Raw genomic sequence first — 15,498 nt, 5'->3', positions numbered from 1 at the left:
ACCACCTCACATCATCTTTGCTGGAATTAATAAACTCAGAGGATAGGTCATTTCCCAATCCTGTGGATGATTTAACAAGACGAGCCGTTTGGTAGGCAGGATACAGTCACAGTCATCTGTAAAAGGCAGGAGGATTACCCCTCAGAGGGTAGAGTAGCCTAATGACGTTTCACTTTGAAAACAGTCTTGGAGTCTGCTCCGTGGGGACAGAAGGAAGGCTTTGGGGTAGAGATAGAGAGCAATGAGGATTTTTAGTGACGTCAAGAAGAAGCTCAGGTTTCATTTGGCTAAAAAAAGCCAGAATACTCCCGAGAACACTCAGATACTAAGACAACTTCTTAGTACTGCCCCATAATTGTGGGAGAAAAAAATTTCAACTGTTCATCTAAAATCATTTTGCTAGGGATGGGATGTGGGATCTCCCTGCTCAGAGAAAGGCGACAGGCCTCTTCTCTCTGAGAATCTGGCTTTTCCTACACTTTCTCATGCAAAAGACTATCAGGAGAAGGTCATGAATAGAGCACTTTTCCTTCAGCCAATGAGACAAATACCCTATTCAAAATCTCTTGCCGTGCCCTGCCCACAGACTGTCTCAGCCAGGATTATTTTGGCTTTTGACGAAATCCCACGGGGTAATAAGAGCAACCTCAGCTCTGCTGTGCTATTTCACATGACTCCATGGCTGGCAGCAGGCGGGAGCTATTAAAGATCATCTATTTTATGAAGATCACCCACTTGCTCTCTGTAATAATGAGGGGAGAGAGCTACCGACACCAAAAACCCAGCAGGTGGGCTGGAAACATTTCAGTATGAAGCTGACACAGCCATGCTGGGGTCCTTGGCAGTACCTGGACTACATACTGGGGTTATAAAACCACTCGTATGGGCCTGAGTTCAAATTTTGACTCTGCTATGTATGACCTTGGCTGGGTTAGTTAACTTCCTTGAGCATCAGTTTTCTGACTTGTAAAATAAGGGAAATAAGGCTAAAATCCTGACTCCTAAGGTTGTCAGAGGATGGAATGACACAATGCACTTGAAATCACCTTCCTTGAGCCTGGCTCCTAATAGATGCTCCACCAGCGCTGCCTTCCCTCCTTTGTCCTCCCTCCCCCACCTCTATGCTCACTGTCTGTGAATGCAGTGTTCCTGCAGAATGAGTCAGCTGAGGCGACCAGGAATTGAGTTAATCGGACATGTTCTAGCATTGCCTTAAACAAACACCAGGACGCATCTCTGTGCGGCCTGTGACTGAGGAGGGGGTGGGGCTTATCGCCCTAGGTTACCTGTTCTGGAAGAGCTCTTCCTGTGCTGAGAACTGTAGCGGGACCCCCTGGCTAGGGCTAGGGAAGTTCTGTTTCAGCATCTGCTGCTGCCCCTGGGAACAGCTGAGGATCTGGACCTGGAGTGTAGGAACACTGTGGCCCAGCATCTGTTGATTCACTCTTTCAACAAATACTGAAAACCTGAATATAAGACAGACACCATCCATTTGTCATCAAATATCTCTATAACATTTATTCTATGCCTGACACTGATTGAAGCACTTTGCAAACATTATCTCATTGATTCCTCATAACAGTGCTGTAAGGTTGGTATTCTTACAACCTGACTTCAGAGGTAATGAAACTGAAGCACAGAGAATTTACAGAACTTGCCCAAGAAACTCATACGCAAGACTTTTTGGACTCAGTGACAGCAGCATTTACAGTCCTCCATTGTTTGTCTGGGGGAGGGGTAAGCATACACTCACCTGTTCATGATCTCATTCATTTACTGAGAATTGTATTAATCACGAAGCGTGTGTCAGACTCTGCTTTAGGAAAGGTGGGGACACAAGACCCAGGTCTGTCTTCACGGAGCCTACAATCCAAGGAGGCGAATGCCAAGGGAGCCTCATTTTTATCCTTTGACTTTGCAACCAGCAAAGAGACAGCTGACTTGGGTCAAGGATGCCAGTGGAATAGACTTCTTCTTTGTATAAAATAAATGACCTTTATGGGATATTAAACACGTGGCCTTTGCCCTTATAAGGCCCGGGCTAAGGAGTCCATCAAACACTTGCTTAGGCCTTCATATTTCAGAAGAGAAATGTGTGTAAGGCTAATGCCCTCACCAAAAACCCAAAAAGGTATGCAGCCATAAGCACTGCCTAGTGTTCTCAAACTTCACATGTGTATCACTAATGAAGAATATTTTGTATGAGGGGTTAGGTATTTATTTTTACGTGTACTTTAAATCACATTTTAAAAATAGCACTGACCCATTACTTCAAACATACTATTGCTTAAAGAGAAAAAATTTTTGAGTTAACTAAAAAAAATATTGGCACAGGTGGTGCATTACAAATGAAAAATTATCAGAGTGGTAGTCAAATGACCGGAGTCTGGGAAGCACACAGTGATTCTCACTGGGGTCATTAAGGGCATTTGGGGTGAGGCAGCTCTTCACTGTGTAGGGCTAGTGCCCACACTGCCTGCTGATGCCTAATATCCTTGGCCACTGCCCACTCCACGGTAATAGCACCCCCCTCCAATAATGCATGGTGGGTGATAACTCCCCACAAAAAATGCCTCCAAACATTTCCAAATGCCACATGGTAGAAGGCTGGGGGGATGTGGTAACACTCCTGGTTGGGAACTATTGCTAAACTAAAGTTAAAGTCTTGCTGGAGGCCTCACTGGGAAAACAAGCTATTTTCAGATTTTTTTAAAATAGAATGAAAGTTAAGTTCAATTACCAAGTGGCTTAGTGGTGGGGGGTGGGGACCAGAGTAAGCAAATGAGAACCCAAATGAGAAGACGGCAAAGACATAAAAAGTCGTGGCAAGAGTGGGGACAGACAGAAAAGGCCGGGCGCTGCAGACAGAGCCTTCCTGGTTTGGGGCTGCTGTTAGGAGCAAGACCAGTTTCTTCCTGCTTGTCTGACAGGTGCCACCTGGCACCTGACAATGACCAGAGAGAGTGCCCGCTACCTGCTGACGAACAGGCAGTGCAACCTATCGCTTGAACTAAATGCAGTGTGACACCAAGCCAGGAAGGTATTCTGCAAGGATACAAGAATCATATGATGAAAAATGCAACAGACTTATCAATCATTAAAGAGGGAAAGAAGGTCCCAGAAAACCACGAGTCTCTTTCCAAGTGACCCCTAATGTGCTGCTAACAGTGAGGATGAATTGTGAGGATGAGAATAAATTGATGCTATTTGTACACCACCCAAGATACCGTTCGTGCCCTTTAAAAATCTTGGTTATTTTTGGTACCTTTGAGCCCTACTTTTCCCAGCGCACTCCAAGGTTTTGTGTCCTCTGCCTCAGCGTGTCTGTAGAACAAATCTTTCCAAAGTTGTTCATAGGTGGTCATAGAAAAAAAGCTTCCAATGTTAAGTTTGGTAAATACTGCACATTTCCATTTTGGAGATTCACAATGCACACTGGCACCGTAAAGCTTTTGAGAAGACTTCTTCTGTTCCCTTGGTAATTTAAAAGGCAAAATCCAAACTCCTTGCCTGGTTTTAAAAGTCAGCTGACTTGCCCCACTTTACCCAGTCGATGTAATTTTGTTGGGAGGCCTACTCATCACTACTGTTCCTAGTATCTGTCTTATCCATCCTCACTTCTCGCACATTCCTTCCTCCTCTAGAAACCCCATTCCCAGCCTCTCCACTGACTTTACACTTCTGTCAAGCCTCAGCTCAAGATTCATGTCCTAACTACTGTTCCCCACAGTGAATTTTCTCTCTACTATGAATTTTCTCAGAACTGTATCTATAAAAGGGGGTGGTCTCATGTCATTGTGATCCCTTCTAGGTTGCCTTGGGATCATTGTCTGGTTGTGTGATATATGCAGTCTGTAAGCAGCTTTGCTTCTTTTCAGCTTCTCATGGGAGCCCGTTACTATACGATGGATACTATGGGTCTCGCAGAAAAAACACTTCTTGATATATATCCCGGCGGATGTGCCAATGGCTGGCTTTGTTCCCTTGTAGAACCACCTAGAACCACCTAATGCTATTCGTGTCTCTATGAATTAGCAGCCACCGGGTAATGATTGCACGTATGTGTTCACACTGTCTATGTTTAATTACTCTGACGTTCCTCCAATTAAATGAAATGTCTGCTACAACAAATTATATCTAAAACTGAATAACATTGGGAGTATTCAAAGTTAAGAATGTGCTCCTGGAAATGGAAGTTGACTTTTTACCTGCATGAATATTAAGAATTTATTTTTATTTCTAATATATTTCCTAACTTCCACCACCCCCCTCAGAAAAATCCCTGCCTTTCCCATGGTCTTTCTCATATCAGTTCATAATGATTCCATCTTTCCATTTGGTAAAAATACAATCTTGATGCTTCACCACCAGTTTTTTTCATTTTAACACCCTATCCAATCCATCAACAAATCCATTTGGTTCTCCCTTCAAAATGTAATCAGAACCTGACCCCTGCTCACCACCTCCACGTCACAGGATGCGTGCCCCTGGAAGCTGATTCTGAGATGGAGCTGAGTGGGCAGGAAGGTGATTAGAGAGTGCTCCTGGGATCGACACCTGTGAAAGGGAAGGAAACAGGCTTAGAAAGAGGGGGAAGCGGGGCTGAGATACTGTCACAAAGGCGGCCTGAGCTGACTGCACAAGGAGCCCTGAGCTGGGATGGCCCTTGGGAGCTGTTCTGAACTGAGGTGGGGAGCCAGGCCTTTATACCTCTTCACCTATAGTCACTGAATGCAGGCTGCCCAGGAAGGGGCAAGGCCATTGTGCAAGACGGCTCTCCTCAGAGGGGGCAATTCTTGAAGAGGGCTGACAGCCAAAGGCCATCAGCTGGAGACCTCCCTGCTGCAGGAGGAATAAATCTTCCCTTCCTGAAGGGGATCTGAGCAGGGGACCACGCATCCACTGCCCTTCGCCATGCCCGTCTTGACCCACGCCTCCATCTTCTCAGGATTAGTGCAACAGTCTCTTCACTATTTCCCTGCTTCAGCTCTCTAAAAACGTCAGCTAGAGTGATCCTTTGGGACTATAAGTTAGATGATGTCATTGCCTCTGCTGAAAACCATCCAGTAGCTTCCCATCTCACCCTGAGTAAAAGCCAAAGTCATCACAGTAGCCTGTCAGACGCTCCCCCTCTACTCCTCACAGCTCTCCGACCTCAGCCCCTACTACCTGCCCTCTTGCTCACCACACTCTAGCCACTCTGGCCCCCTTGCTATTCTTTGAAAATGTTTGGAAAGCTCTCATCTCAAGCCTTCACATTTTATTCTTCCCCTCACTCAGAATGTTCTCTCGGGCCTCAGCATGGCTCTCTCCCTCACCTCCTCCGGGTTTTTACTCATGTCACCTTCTACTCCATCCCCTGGCTCTCCCTGTCCCTTTGTTGCATCCTTTTTCTCCATAGCAGGGAGCTCTACAAGTGGAGAAATTCTGGACTGTTGCATTGACTGCTGTACCCCTAGTGTCTATATCCATGCCTAGCACATAACATGTGCTCGAAAAAACAGATGTTGAATGAACTTCTGTAAGTTACAGAAAGAGTTTCCATGATTGGCCCAAGTTGAAAATTATTCCATGGGTTCTCTAGGTCCCTAAGAAAGCCGTAACAGCTTTGAATCCTCTTCTTTTGTTAAGCTTTAGTCATGCAGGTTATTCGGTTTTCTTTACCCAAATTAAAGGAGGAGTAGCTTAAGTGTCTTTTCTAGAACAGGCAATCGAGATGCCAGAATTCTGATTTTATCTCATACCCAAACCTTACAAAAACATTTTTTTCTTTCAAATTTGCTTTAGGCTCTTAAAAGTTGAAGATATGGCTTTTGACAATGATGAAGTTTATCTGAGCCCTGTGCTCCCTGAAAGCAGTGATGGTTAAGAAATGCCCCCCTTTTGTGTCCCAAGAAACAGCTAACCACCACAAAGGACAACCCAGCCTTCCCATATTCTCAGATAAGACCCGCCTCCATCCTTTCTCAGGAGTCCCACAGGATTTGTGGATGACTCCCTTGTTCACTTGCCTCTATAAAACCCAGGCCTCCTTCCTTCTCTTTGAGACATTCCTCATTAACAAATGTTCTCCCTATTGCAAAATTATATCCACAATTGACTGGTGCATATTGTCTTTCACACTTCATAAACAGGGGACTTGTGTTGCGAGGATTTATTTTGAGCCTCAAAGGTAGTATCCGTTGGAAAATCAACAGCTGACAATAGTAAGTGACAAAATAATTCTTGACAATAGACCACAGACAACCAAAGGGTCCACTTCCTTAGCAGAAAGCCAGCACAGAGCTCAGTTTCAGAGCAGGGAATAATTACTACTTCCAGAGGCTGACAGAAACTTGATTCAAGCAGGTGGCTGGACAAAAAGATAATGTTGGAAATAATTTCCTAGTATATAAAGTAGATGTGGCTCTATATAATTTCCTCCTGAAATTAATTAACCCCAGTGTGCTGGGCACAAAAGTCTCAGTCTTGCCCTGTCTAGGATCCCTGGTTCTAAAGAAATGGGATGGAGGCAGGATGCTCCTAGAAGCTAGAGACTGTCATACATTACATGTCTGCAAGCTCTTACCTTTCCAAGAGGTGGGTCCAAGAGGTCCACCAGCCTGCCCTCCCATAGGGCAGAAGATCTATGGTCAGCTGTATAAAGATCACGGTTTAGATAAATGGCTTCAACTTTATTCCAATACCTTGGTTAGTCCTTCATACCAGAGTTTACATTCTTGTGCAGCCCCACAGAAACACTTAGCTCCATTCTGTTGGACACAAGCCTTCCAAATACCCTACAAAGCCAACAAATGATCAGTCAGGCTTAGATGCCAGTGAGGTCTGGTGCCCATTTATAACCTATAGGCTTAGGGTTCTTGGGGTGAGTAACTTGGATTCAGGTGTACTGGGAATCCCCTAAAAATTACATGCCAAATGGGGTGTGTGTGTTTGTGCGCACGTGCATGCGTGTGCACTTTTCTAAAGAATGACTCCACAGTCTTCTCACATTCTTCAAGGGATCCATGCCCCCTGAATGGATAAGAACCACTACCTATTACAGATATTCTGGTCCTTCAAAGAAATATTCCCTAGGCAGATCCCCCTCCATCCTTGGCTTTGACACGGCCAGGAGTACCAAGTTCACCACCAGTCTATGAGTAGGCTTACTTACTTCATTTGTAGGCACTCGGTCTTCTCCAGGAATCCACAATGAGCCATTAAGTCATGCCAAGGACCTTGGTATCAGCTAAGTCTGATTAAGTCAATTCATCTCCTAGAAGCTGACAAGAGGGAGGTTATATGACCTAATCCAACCCATTCGATATTGTCTGTTAGGGCTGCTGTAACAAAACGCTACAGACTGGGTAGCTTATAAACAACAAGAACTTACTGCTCTCAGTTCTGGAGGCTGGGAAGTGCAAGATCAAGAAGCCAACATGGTCACGTTCTGGTGAAGGTCCTCTCCTGGTTCATAGCTGGAGCCTTCTCACTGTGTCCTCACATGCTGGAAGGGGCTCTGTGGGGTCACTTTCATGAGGGCTCCATCTTATGACCTCATCACCTCCCAAAGGCCCCATCTCCTAATTCCCTCACCTTTGGGGGTTAAGATTTCAACATATGAATTCTGGCGGCGGGGGGGATACAAACATCTTGGCAGAGCAGATATTTTCCACAAATATTCTCCATCAACAATGTAATCTGACACCCAAAATAGCACTGGCTAGAGACAGAATGCGAAAATGAAATGGAAACATATGAGTATTACCAAGATGTTGGGTCCACTTTTTTCTTTTTCAGTACTGAAACCTGGATTTCATTGTCTACGTTTTGAATTAATAATAGCTTTTAGAGTTATCGCCACATATTCTGCATAATTTTAACAGACAAGGCTTAATTGGCTCACTGAACTGTGTCTTTGTGAGACTTTAATTTTCCTATAAAACAGCAAATGCCAACAAGATAGACATCCCTATTCTAAGCTGTTTACAGTTCTAAGAAGTAAACAGGCAGTTATTACATTAAAAACATTCCTTGTATGCCAGCAACATCTAACTTTAATCTGTGGGACTTTTAGAGCAAGAACTAAGGGCTAGAGATGGCACAAAGAACCCCCAAATACGCCTGATATCTAAAACCTGAAGCCTGACCTGATTCCCCTGTGGTTAAATAAAACACATGCTTCTCAATGTCATTGTTGTCTTGATGTATAGAACGGGATAATATTGGCCACTTAGTCTATCAATAAGATTCTCTTAGCTTCTAGATTGCTTTGACACAGTAACTTGAAGGCATCTTGTAGACCTGTGGCAAGAAGTGCCATTTTGTCACACTGGATGTAAAATAAATTAAGTGGAATTCTGGTATCCATAAACTTCCCTTTAAGGGACCAACATACTAACTTGGGCAGCACTTACAAATCTCAATTGAAGTGTCACCTCCTCAGTGGCCAATTCTGTTGCTCCCTCCTCTGTGATACTGGCCAAACAGTATCGTAATTGCTGGCTGTTATGTTTGTCTCCTCAACAGGCTGAGATCCTACAGGGCAGGGACTATGTCTTATTTACCTTTGCATCTCTGGTAGTGCACACAGATTGCTAGCTTGCTGATTGTAGAGATTCATTTAATGATAGCCAAGTGTTAGATCAGAATCCCATCCCAATTCTGAATATGCCCTAAATCGTGCCTACCAGTTCACATTCCTTGTCTTTAAAGTCTTGATAAAAGTACTGAAGGACCATGTACTTCCTATTTTCATATGCAAATCACAGCAGGAAACGGTGATGTTGACCCTCACGCTTCTCAGGGACCCGGTAGGGTGGAGAATATTAGACAAACCCTGATAGCTGAAATAGTTCAACTCAATGATTTAGCAAAACATTTTTGCTGTGCCATGCACTGTTCTAAGCTTTTATTTTGTGGGAGCCTGATTGTAAGCACAGTACTGTTATTGTACACATTACATATGAAGAAACTGGCACAGAAAGGTAGAGTAACTTGCCCAAGAGATGAGCCTTATATGAGTATTCTCCATGCCTCTTACCTCTGAAGCAAGGCAGAGGGAATTTTTTCTCCCCTGTGTTCCCACAGACTCATTACTCAGGCATGGACCTCATCATCTCATATTGTGATTAGAGATCCATGTCGGTCTCGTTGGCCGAACAGTGAGTTTCTGGAGGACCGGGACTGTGGTGTATCGGTCATCTTTTTGCCTCGCCACTTAGCAGAGTAACTGGCTCACGGGAGCTTCCTGATAAGTGTCTGCTGAATAACTGAATGAGGGAAGTCTCTTTCCAAAACTACCACTTCTGAGGAATTCCTCAGAGAAAGGGATGAAGACAGACCCATTCTACTGCCTCAGTTGCCTTTGTAACCTCTGGTGGAATGTAAATATTTAACAAGGACTTTCCTTGCATTACTGTTTGTAATAGTGAAAAAGGAAAAACTATTTAAAGATCCATCTAACGTAACAGGAAAGTGGTCTGCAAGTCACGGCACATGCATATACTGGAAAGTATGCCACTGCTAAAAATGATGGTGTAGACCAGCGGCTGCACACAGATCAAACGTGGTGTCCCACCAAATTCGGATCAACAGGCACAATATTACTGTCCCCCAGAACACATACTTGTAGGAAGAGAACACTGAGCTGAGTGGACCACATGGCACAGTAGAGAAGGCATCTTGCTGTAAGAAAGAGATTAAAAACTCAGAATAAAGCCCAGAACATTTATGGGACTGTGTTCAACTTTGCTTTTTGAGGATGTAAAAATGCACAGTGGGGACAGTCAATAGCTCTACTCAAGTAACAACGGGGCTCTAAAGGGGGACCAAGCAAACAGTGGGATTATGCTGGATGTTTTGACAGCAAAAAAGACATTGTTATACTCAATAGCTAGTCTCTTTTAATTTCTTCAAATATGCTGCTAAACATTACAGGATTTTAAAGTGTGCTCCAAACACAAAGGATGTTGAAAATCACAGAGGATGTTGAAAGGTATAGAAAAATCTTTAATGACATGGAAAGATAGTTATATGTTAAATAAAAGAAGCCAACTGTAAAACAGCATGTACGATACAATCCTGTTTTTGTTAGAGAAAGAATATGCAGGCATGAGAAAGTAACTGGAGGACATAGACCAAAACTGGGCTGTAAAAGTAGTTATCTTTGGAAGATGGGAGTGGGAGCAATTCTTTTTTTTTTTTTTCCTTGCTCATTGGTATTTTTTCACTGCTATAAAAAAGATGTACTATTTTTGTACTGAGAAAATTTCATAGAAGTTACAGTTTTTAAGAAGTTAAGGGGCATACTCATGCACGTGCATGTGTGTGCACACGTGCACACACACACAGCACACACATATATCCCAAACCAAAGTGGAGTAAGACTTTTTTTTTTTTTTAAGAAATATGTGCTGTGCTAGTTGTTTTTTTTTTTTTTTTAACTTTTGGATTTATTTATTTATTTATTTATTAATGGCTGTTTTGGGTCTTCGTTTCTGTGCGAGGGCTTTCTCCAGCTGCGGCAAGCGGGGGCCACTCCTCATCGCGGTGCGCGGGCCTCTCACCATCGCGGCCTCTCTTGTTGCGGAGCACAGGCTCCAGACGCGCAGGCTCAGTAATTGTGGCTCACGGGTCCAGTTGCTCCGCGGCATGTGGGATCTTCCCAGACCAGGGCTCGAACCTGTGTCCCCTGCATTGGCAGGCAGATTCTCAACCACTGCTCCACCAGGGAAGCCCGAGTAAGACTTTTTAATCATTTTTTTTTTTGTCAGCACCTACAAATGCTCTACCACCTCACGGTACTCATTAAGAATTTTATTGGGAGTAGGCCATCTCTGGGATTGTAGAACCTTCTTCCGTGCAAAAACACATGGACTCCTTGTAGGCAATCACCTATTGGATTCTCTTGGGAGGTAGGCAGATGCCATGAAGCATCACTCTTCTCCGTAAGAGGTAGAAATTCGGCAGTGATTTTGATGTTCGGTTCTTCCATTCTGCAAGTCTTCTGCAAGAGCATGAGCAGGCCCAAAGAGCTGCAGCTGCTATTTGATGGTGGAGACACGCTGCTCAGTAAGGGCAACAAGTCAGAGCTCCCTAATAACCCCATCAGCCCATCATGGCAAGTTCTTCACAGATTGTCCTTCACTGCTGACAGAGCACGAAGGTATCTGTACGTAACAGATGCCCTGCAAATGGCGGGAATGCCCTGGGTAGTCGTCAGACCCACTTCTCAAATGCCATCTAGTCGGATGCAGCCGAGCTCAGTTATACTCACTCATCCATATACGTGGTGAGAACAAAAGCTCCACTCTCTGTTAGCAAACCCAGGGGGACGGATAGCGACGTAACAAGTCCAAGGTTCAAAATGACAAGCAGTTATCGAAGATGCCGTGGAAGAACAGTCTATCGCTGGGTGCAGTGATGGGGCCAAAAGTGTGAGGATTTTACAAGATAATGAATTAATGGCTGGACTACAAAATGGAAAATTAGAGCTGATAAGGCCAGTGGACCATCCTTCTGAACTGTTTGCTGAACCGTAAAATAACCGATTCTTTTTAGGAAAGGGAATATGGTTACTAGACATCTGAAAGGATGTAATTAACTCACGACTGTCATCATTTTGAGCACCCACTTTCTGTCCAACCTCAGCACTCTATATGCTTGTCCTCAGAGTGTTTTTCCCTTTGAAAAATTCTGAGTTAAGTTAGTATTAGGAAATAAGATTCTCTAATTATTCAGAAGGATGGATCACAGATCGGGAATGTTCACCTGTCTCTCTCTTGACTGGCTGGACCCACTGTAGCATTAATAAAGCCATATCACATTTTAAAGCTTAGCAAGAAACATGGTAATAGCACTTCCTCCTACAGTGCCCTCAGCTTTAGCCACCGTTCAGCTTGGTCTGGGAACTGCATCCGTGTTCAGCCACAGCAGCGAATTAACAGCTACCATTTCCCAAGAGCTGACAACGGGCCAGGCACTAGATGAGCCCGTGGCAAATGTTATTCCTTTAATCATCACAAAAATTTTGGAGGTGGGGACAATCATTGCCTCACTCTACAAATGAGGAAACTGAGGCTTAGAGAAGTGAAGTACCTTGTCTGAGGAGATGCTGCTAGCAGGAGGAGGGCAGCAAGCTTCTTCCAGAGCATGTGAGAGAGAGGATGGAGCAGCACGGAGCAGCTGGAAAGGGCACACAGGAGCAGTGCTGCAAGGACACATGCTCACTCCTCCGCCCCAGGCAAATCACTTCATCTTGATACAGGACGGGGCTCACCTCTCTTACCCAACTACTTCATAGGCTTTTTGTGAGGTCCATATGAGATCACATGTATGAAAAGCCTTGAAAACAGTAAAGCGTCTGACAAATACCATGTGTTATTAGTAAAAAGTCAGAAAACTGAACCACAGTCCTTAGGAGCACAACGCTTCAACCATCAAGGCTTCAATGGAAAGACCACACTGCCCCCCAACCCCCAGTCCTTTAAATAAAGGGCGCGGGATTTTCTTAAGCAAATCTTTTAAAGATAAAGGGCTCAGGTATGCATGCTGGTACTTGAACTGGTCTTTGCAGGGAGCTTCAGTGTCTTAAATTTAATGCAGACACCCTGCCTGAGTGATTCATCTTGACTAGAGAAAGTAACCATTTCGCTGTTACTATTCTGTTCCAAAGCAATGACTACTGTAATTTTACACCCTTAATCTATGCAACACAAAAATGAAAGAAAAAAAACACAAGCAATACTTTCTCATGAGAGGGCCACATTATATACAGTAATTCAATTTTTATTATTAACATCATGATTAATAGCTAAGTCCACAGTTTAGTTCCCAGGCAACATAAAAGTGGATGTTTTATATATAGAACACCTGTATTTTTTTTGAGCCACTAGGATTTACCAGTCTATTAAAAGGCAACCACACAATTAAAACCTGCACAATTCAAATAATGTAATCTCCGAGGAATTAGAAACAATGAATTGTCAAATCACCATGGGAGATCAACTGAGTAATCCCGCCTTTCAAGTAATGTCAAGTGGAAATCCCATTATCTCCTTTCATCTAAGAATCACTAACACAAAGAAACAAACCAGTCCCCCCCAAATCTACCTGCCCTGGGTGAGAGTCAGGATTCGGCACACGAGACTAGGGGATGGACTCCCCAGGTGTTGATGGGGCGCCATCATTCCAACATGTGCTGGAGCACCGAGGGGTCCACGTCCACGGCCTGGAGACCCCTGTGCAGGCTCTGGAAGGTGGCCTGCTTCCCGAAGCGCTGCCTCCAGCGAACCAAGGCCTCCACCATCTGGGACTGAACATTGTGGGGATGGTTGGCCTTACAGCGGTAGATGTCGGTCTGGGACAGCCCCAGAGACAGCACCACGGGCTCCCACTCGGGGCCCAGCCTCTGGGCCAGCTGGTTGATCTGCTGGTCGGAAGGGGAGCTGTGGAGGATGTGCAGTGGGATTCCAGCCATCCGGTCATCTGGGGAGGAGAAAGACACGAGGGTGAAGAGAGCGAGCAAACACATCAGACGGGCAGAAATTAAAAACGTGGCGGAATGACACACACCTCTAAATGGCAGGGGCCAACTTCTCCTAGTCTTCATGGGGGCTACTCAGTACAAAGCCATACATAGGGGCTTAAGAAGTACCACCCAGCATCTTTGGAAATGTTTATTACAAAAAATTTGAAAACAAGAAAATTAAAATAACTTGAAATTCCATCAGAGAAACCCATTCATAATAATTTGATCTATTTCCTTTTAATATCTTTATTGGAATATAATTGATTTACAACGGTGTGTTATTTTCTGCTGTATAACAAAGTGAATCAGCTATATGTATACATATATCCCCTTATCCCCTCCCTCTTGTGTCTCCCTCCCACCCTCCCTATCCCACCCCTCTAGGTGGTCACACAGCACCGAGCTGATCTCCCTGTGCTATGCGGCTGCTTCCCACTAGCTATCTATTTTACATTTGGTAGTGTATATGTGTCAATGCTACTTTCTCACTTCTTCCCAGCTTCCCCTTCCCGCCCTGTGTCCTCAAGTCTGTTCTCTACATCTGTGTCTTTATTCCTGTCCTGCCACTAGGTTCATCAGTACCGTTTTTTTAGATTCCATATATGTGTGTTAGCATATGGTATTTGTTTTTCTTTCTGTCTTACTTCACTCTGGATGACAGACTCTAGGTCCATCCACCTCACTACAAATAACTCAATTTCGTTTCTTTTTATGGCTGAGTAATATTCCATTGTATATATGTGCCACATCTTCTTTATCCATTCGTCTGTCAGTGGACACTTAGGTTGCTTCCATGTCCTGGCTATTGTAAATAGAGCTGCAATGAACACTGTGGTACATGACTCTTTTTGAATTATGGTTTTCGCAGGGTATATGCCCAGTAGTGGGATTGCTGGGTCATATGGTAATTCTGTTTTTAGTATTTTAAGGAACCTCCATACTGTTCTTCATAGTGGCTGTATCAATTTACATTCCCACCAACAGTGCAGAAGGGTTCCCTTTTCTCCATGCCCTCTCCAGCATTTATTATTTGTAGATTTTTTGATGATGGCCATTCTGACTGGTGTGAGGTGATACCTCATTGTGGTTTTGATGTGCATTTCTCTAATAATGAGCGATGTTGAGCATCTTTTCATGTGTTTGTTGGCAATCTGTAAGTCTACTTTGGAGAAATGTCTGTTAAGGTCTTCTGCCCATTTTTGGATTGGGTTGTTTGTTTTTTTGATATTGTGCTGCATGAGCTGCTTATATATTTTGGAGATTAATCCTCTGTCAGTTGCTTCGTTTGCAAATATTTTCTCCCATTCTGAGGGTTGTCTTTTCTTCTTGTTTATGGTTTCCTTTGCTGTGCAAAAGCTTTTAAGTTTCATTAGGTCCCATTTCTTTATTTTTGATTTCATTTCCATTACTCTAGGAGGTGGGTCAAAAAGGATCTTGCTATGATTTATGTCATAGAGTGTTCTGCCTATGTTTTCTGCTAAGAGTTTTATAGTGTCTGGCCTTAATTTAGGTCTTTGATCCATTTTGAGTTTATTTTTGTGTATGGTGTTAGGGAGTGTTCTAATTTCATTCTTTTACATGTAGCTGTCCAGTTTTCCCAGCACCACTTACTGAAGAGGCTATCTTTTCTCCATTGTATATTCTTGCCTCCTTTGTCAAAAATAAGATGACCACATGTGCGTGGGTTTATCTCTGGGCTTTCTATCCTGTTCCATTGATCTATATTTCTGTTTTTGTGCCAGTACCATACTGTCTTGATTACTGTAGCTTTGTAATATAGTCTGAAGTCAGGGAGCCTGATTCCTCCAGCTCCGTTTTTCTTTCTCAAGATTGCTTTGGCTGTTTGGGGTCTTTTGTGTTTCCATACAAATTGTAAAATTTTTTGTTCTAGTTCTGTGAAGAACGCCATTGGTAATTTGATAGGGATTGCACTGAATCTGTAGATTGTTTTGGGTAGTATAGTCATTTTCACAATATTGATTCTT

General features: G+C 43.7%; 1 protein-coding gene and 1 long non-coding RNA gene across 2 annotated transcripts in view; one reads left to right on the top strand and one right to left on the bottom strand.

Moving 5' to 3' along the window:
* CRADD (CARD and death domain containing adaptor protein) overlaps window positions 1–15,498 on the bottom strand; it is a 362,979-nt gene that overhangs the window by 169,803 nt on the left and 177,678 nt on the right. Inside the window, exons 4-5 of the mRNA XM_082350458.1 lie at window positions 6,569–13,470; window positions 1,287–4,557 (exon numbers count right to left, since the gene is read on the bottom strand). Coding sequence (XP_082206584.1) covers window positions 13,169–13,470 — 302 coding nt within the window. The 3' untranslated portion in view covers window positions 1,287–4,557; window positions 6,569–13,168. The remainder of the gene's footprint in view (window positions 1–1,286; window positions 4,558–6,568; window positions 13,471–15,498) is intronic.
* LOC309609248 overlaps window positions 10,619–15,498 on the top strand; it is a 310,822-nt gene continuing 305,942 nt past the window's right edge. Inside the window, exon 1 of the long non-coding RNA XR_014233340.1 lies at window positions 10,619–10,724. This is a non-coding gene — a long non-coding RNA (uncharacterized lncRNA). The remainder of the gene's footprint in view (window positions 10,725–15,498) is intronic.

This window comes from Balaenoptera borealis (assembly GCF_965194805.1).
Source record: "Balaenoptera borealis genome assembly, chromosome: 13".
Lineage (NCBI taxonomy): Eukaryota > Metazoa > Chordata > Mammalia > Artiodactyla > Balaenopteridae > Balaenoptera > Balaenoptera borealis.
The sequence above is the reverse complement of the archived record's forward strand: the minus strand, read 5'-3'. Positions and strand labels throughout refer to the sequence as shown.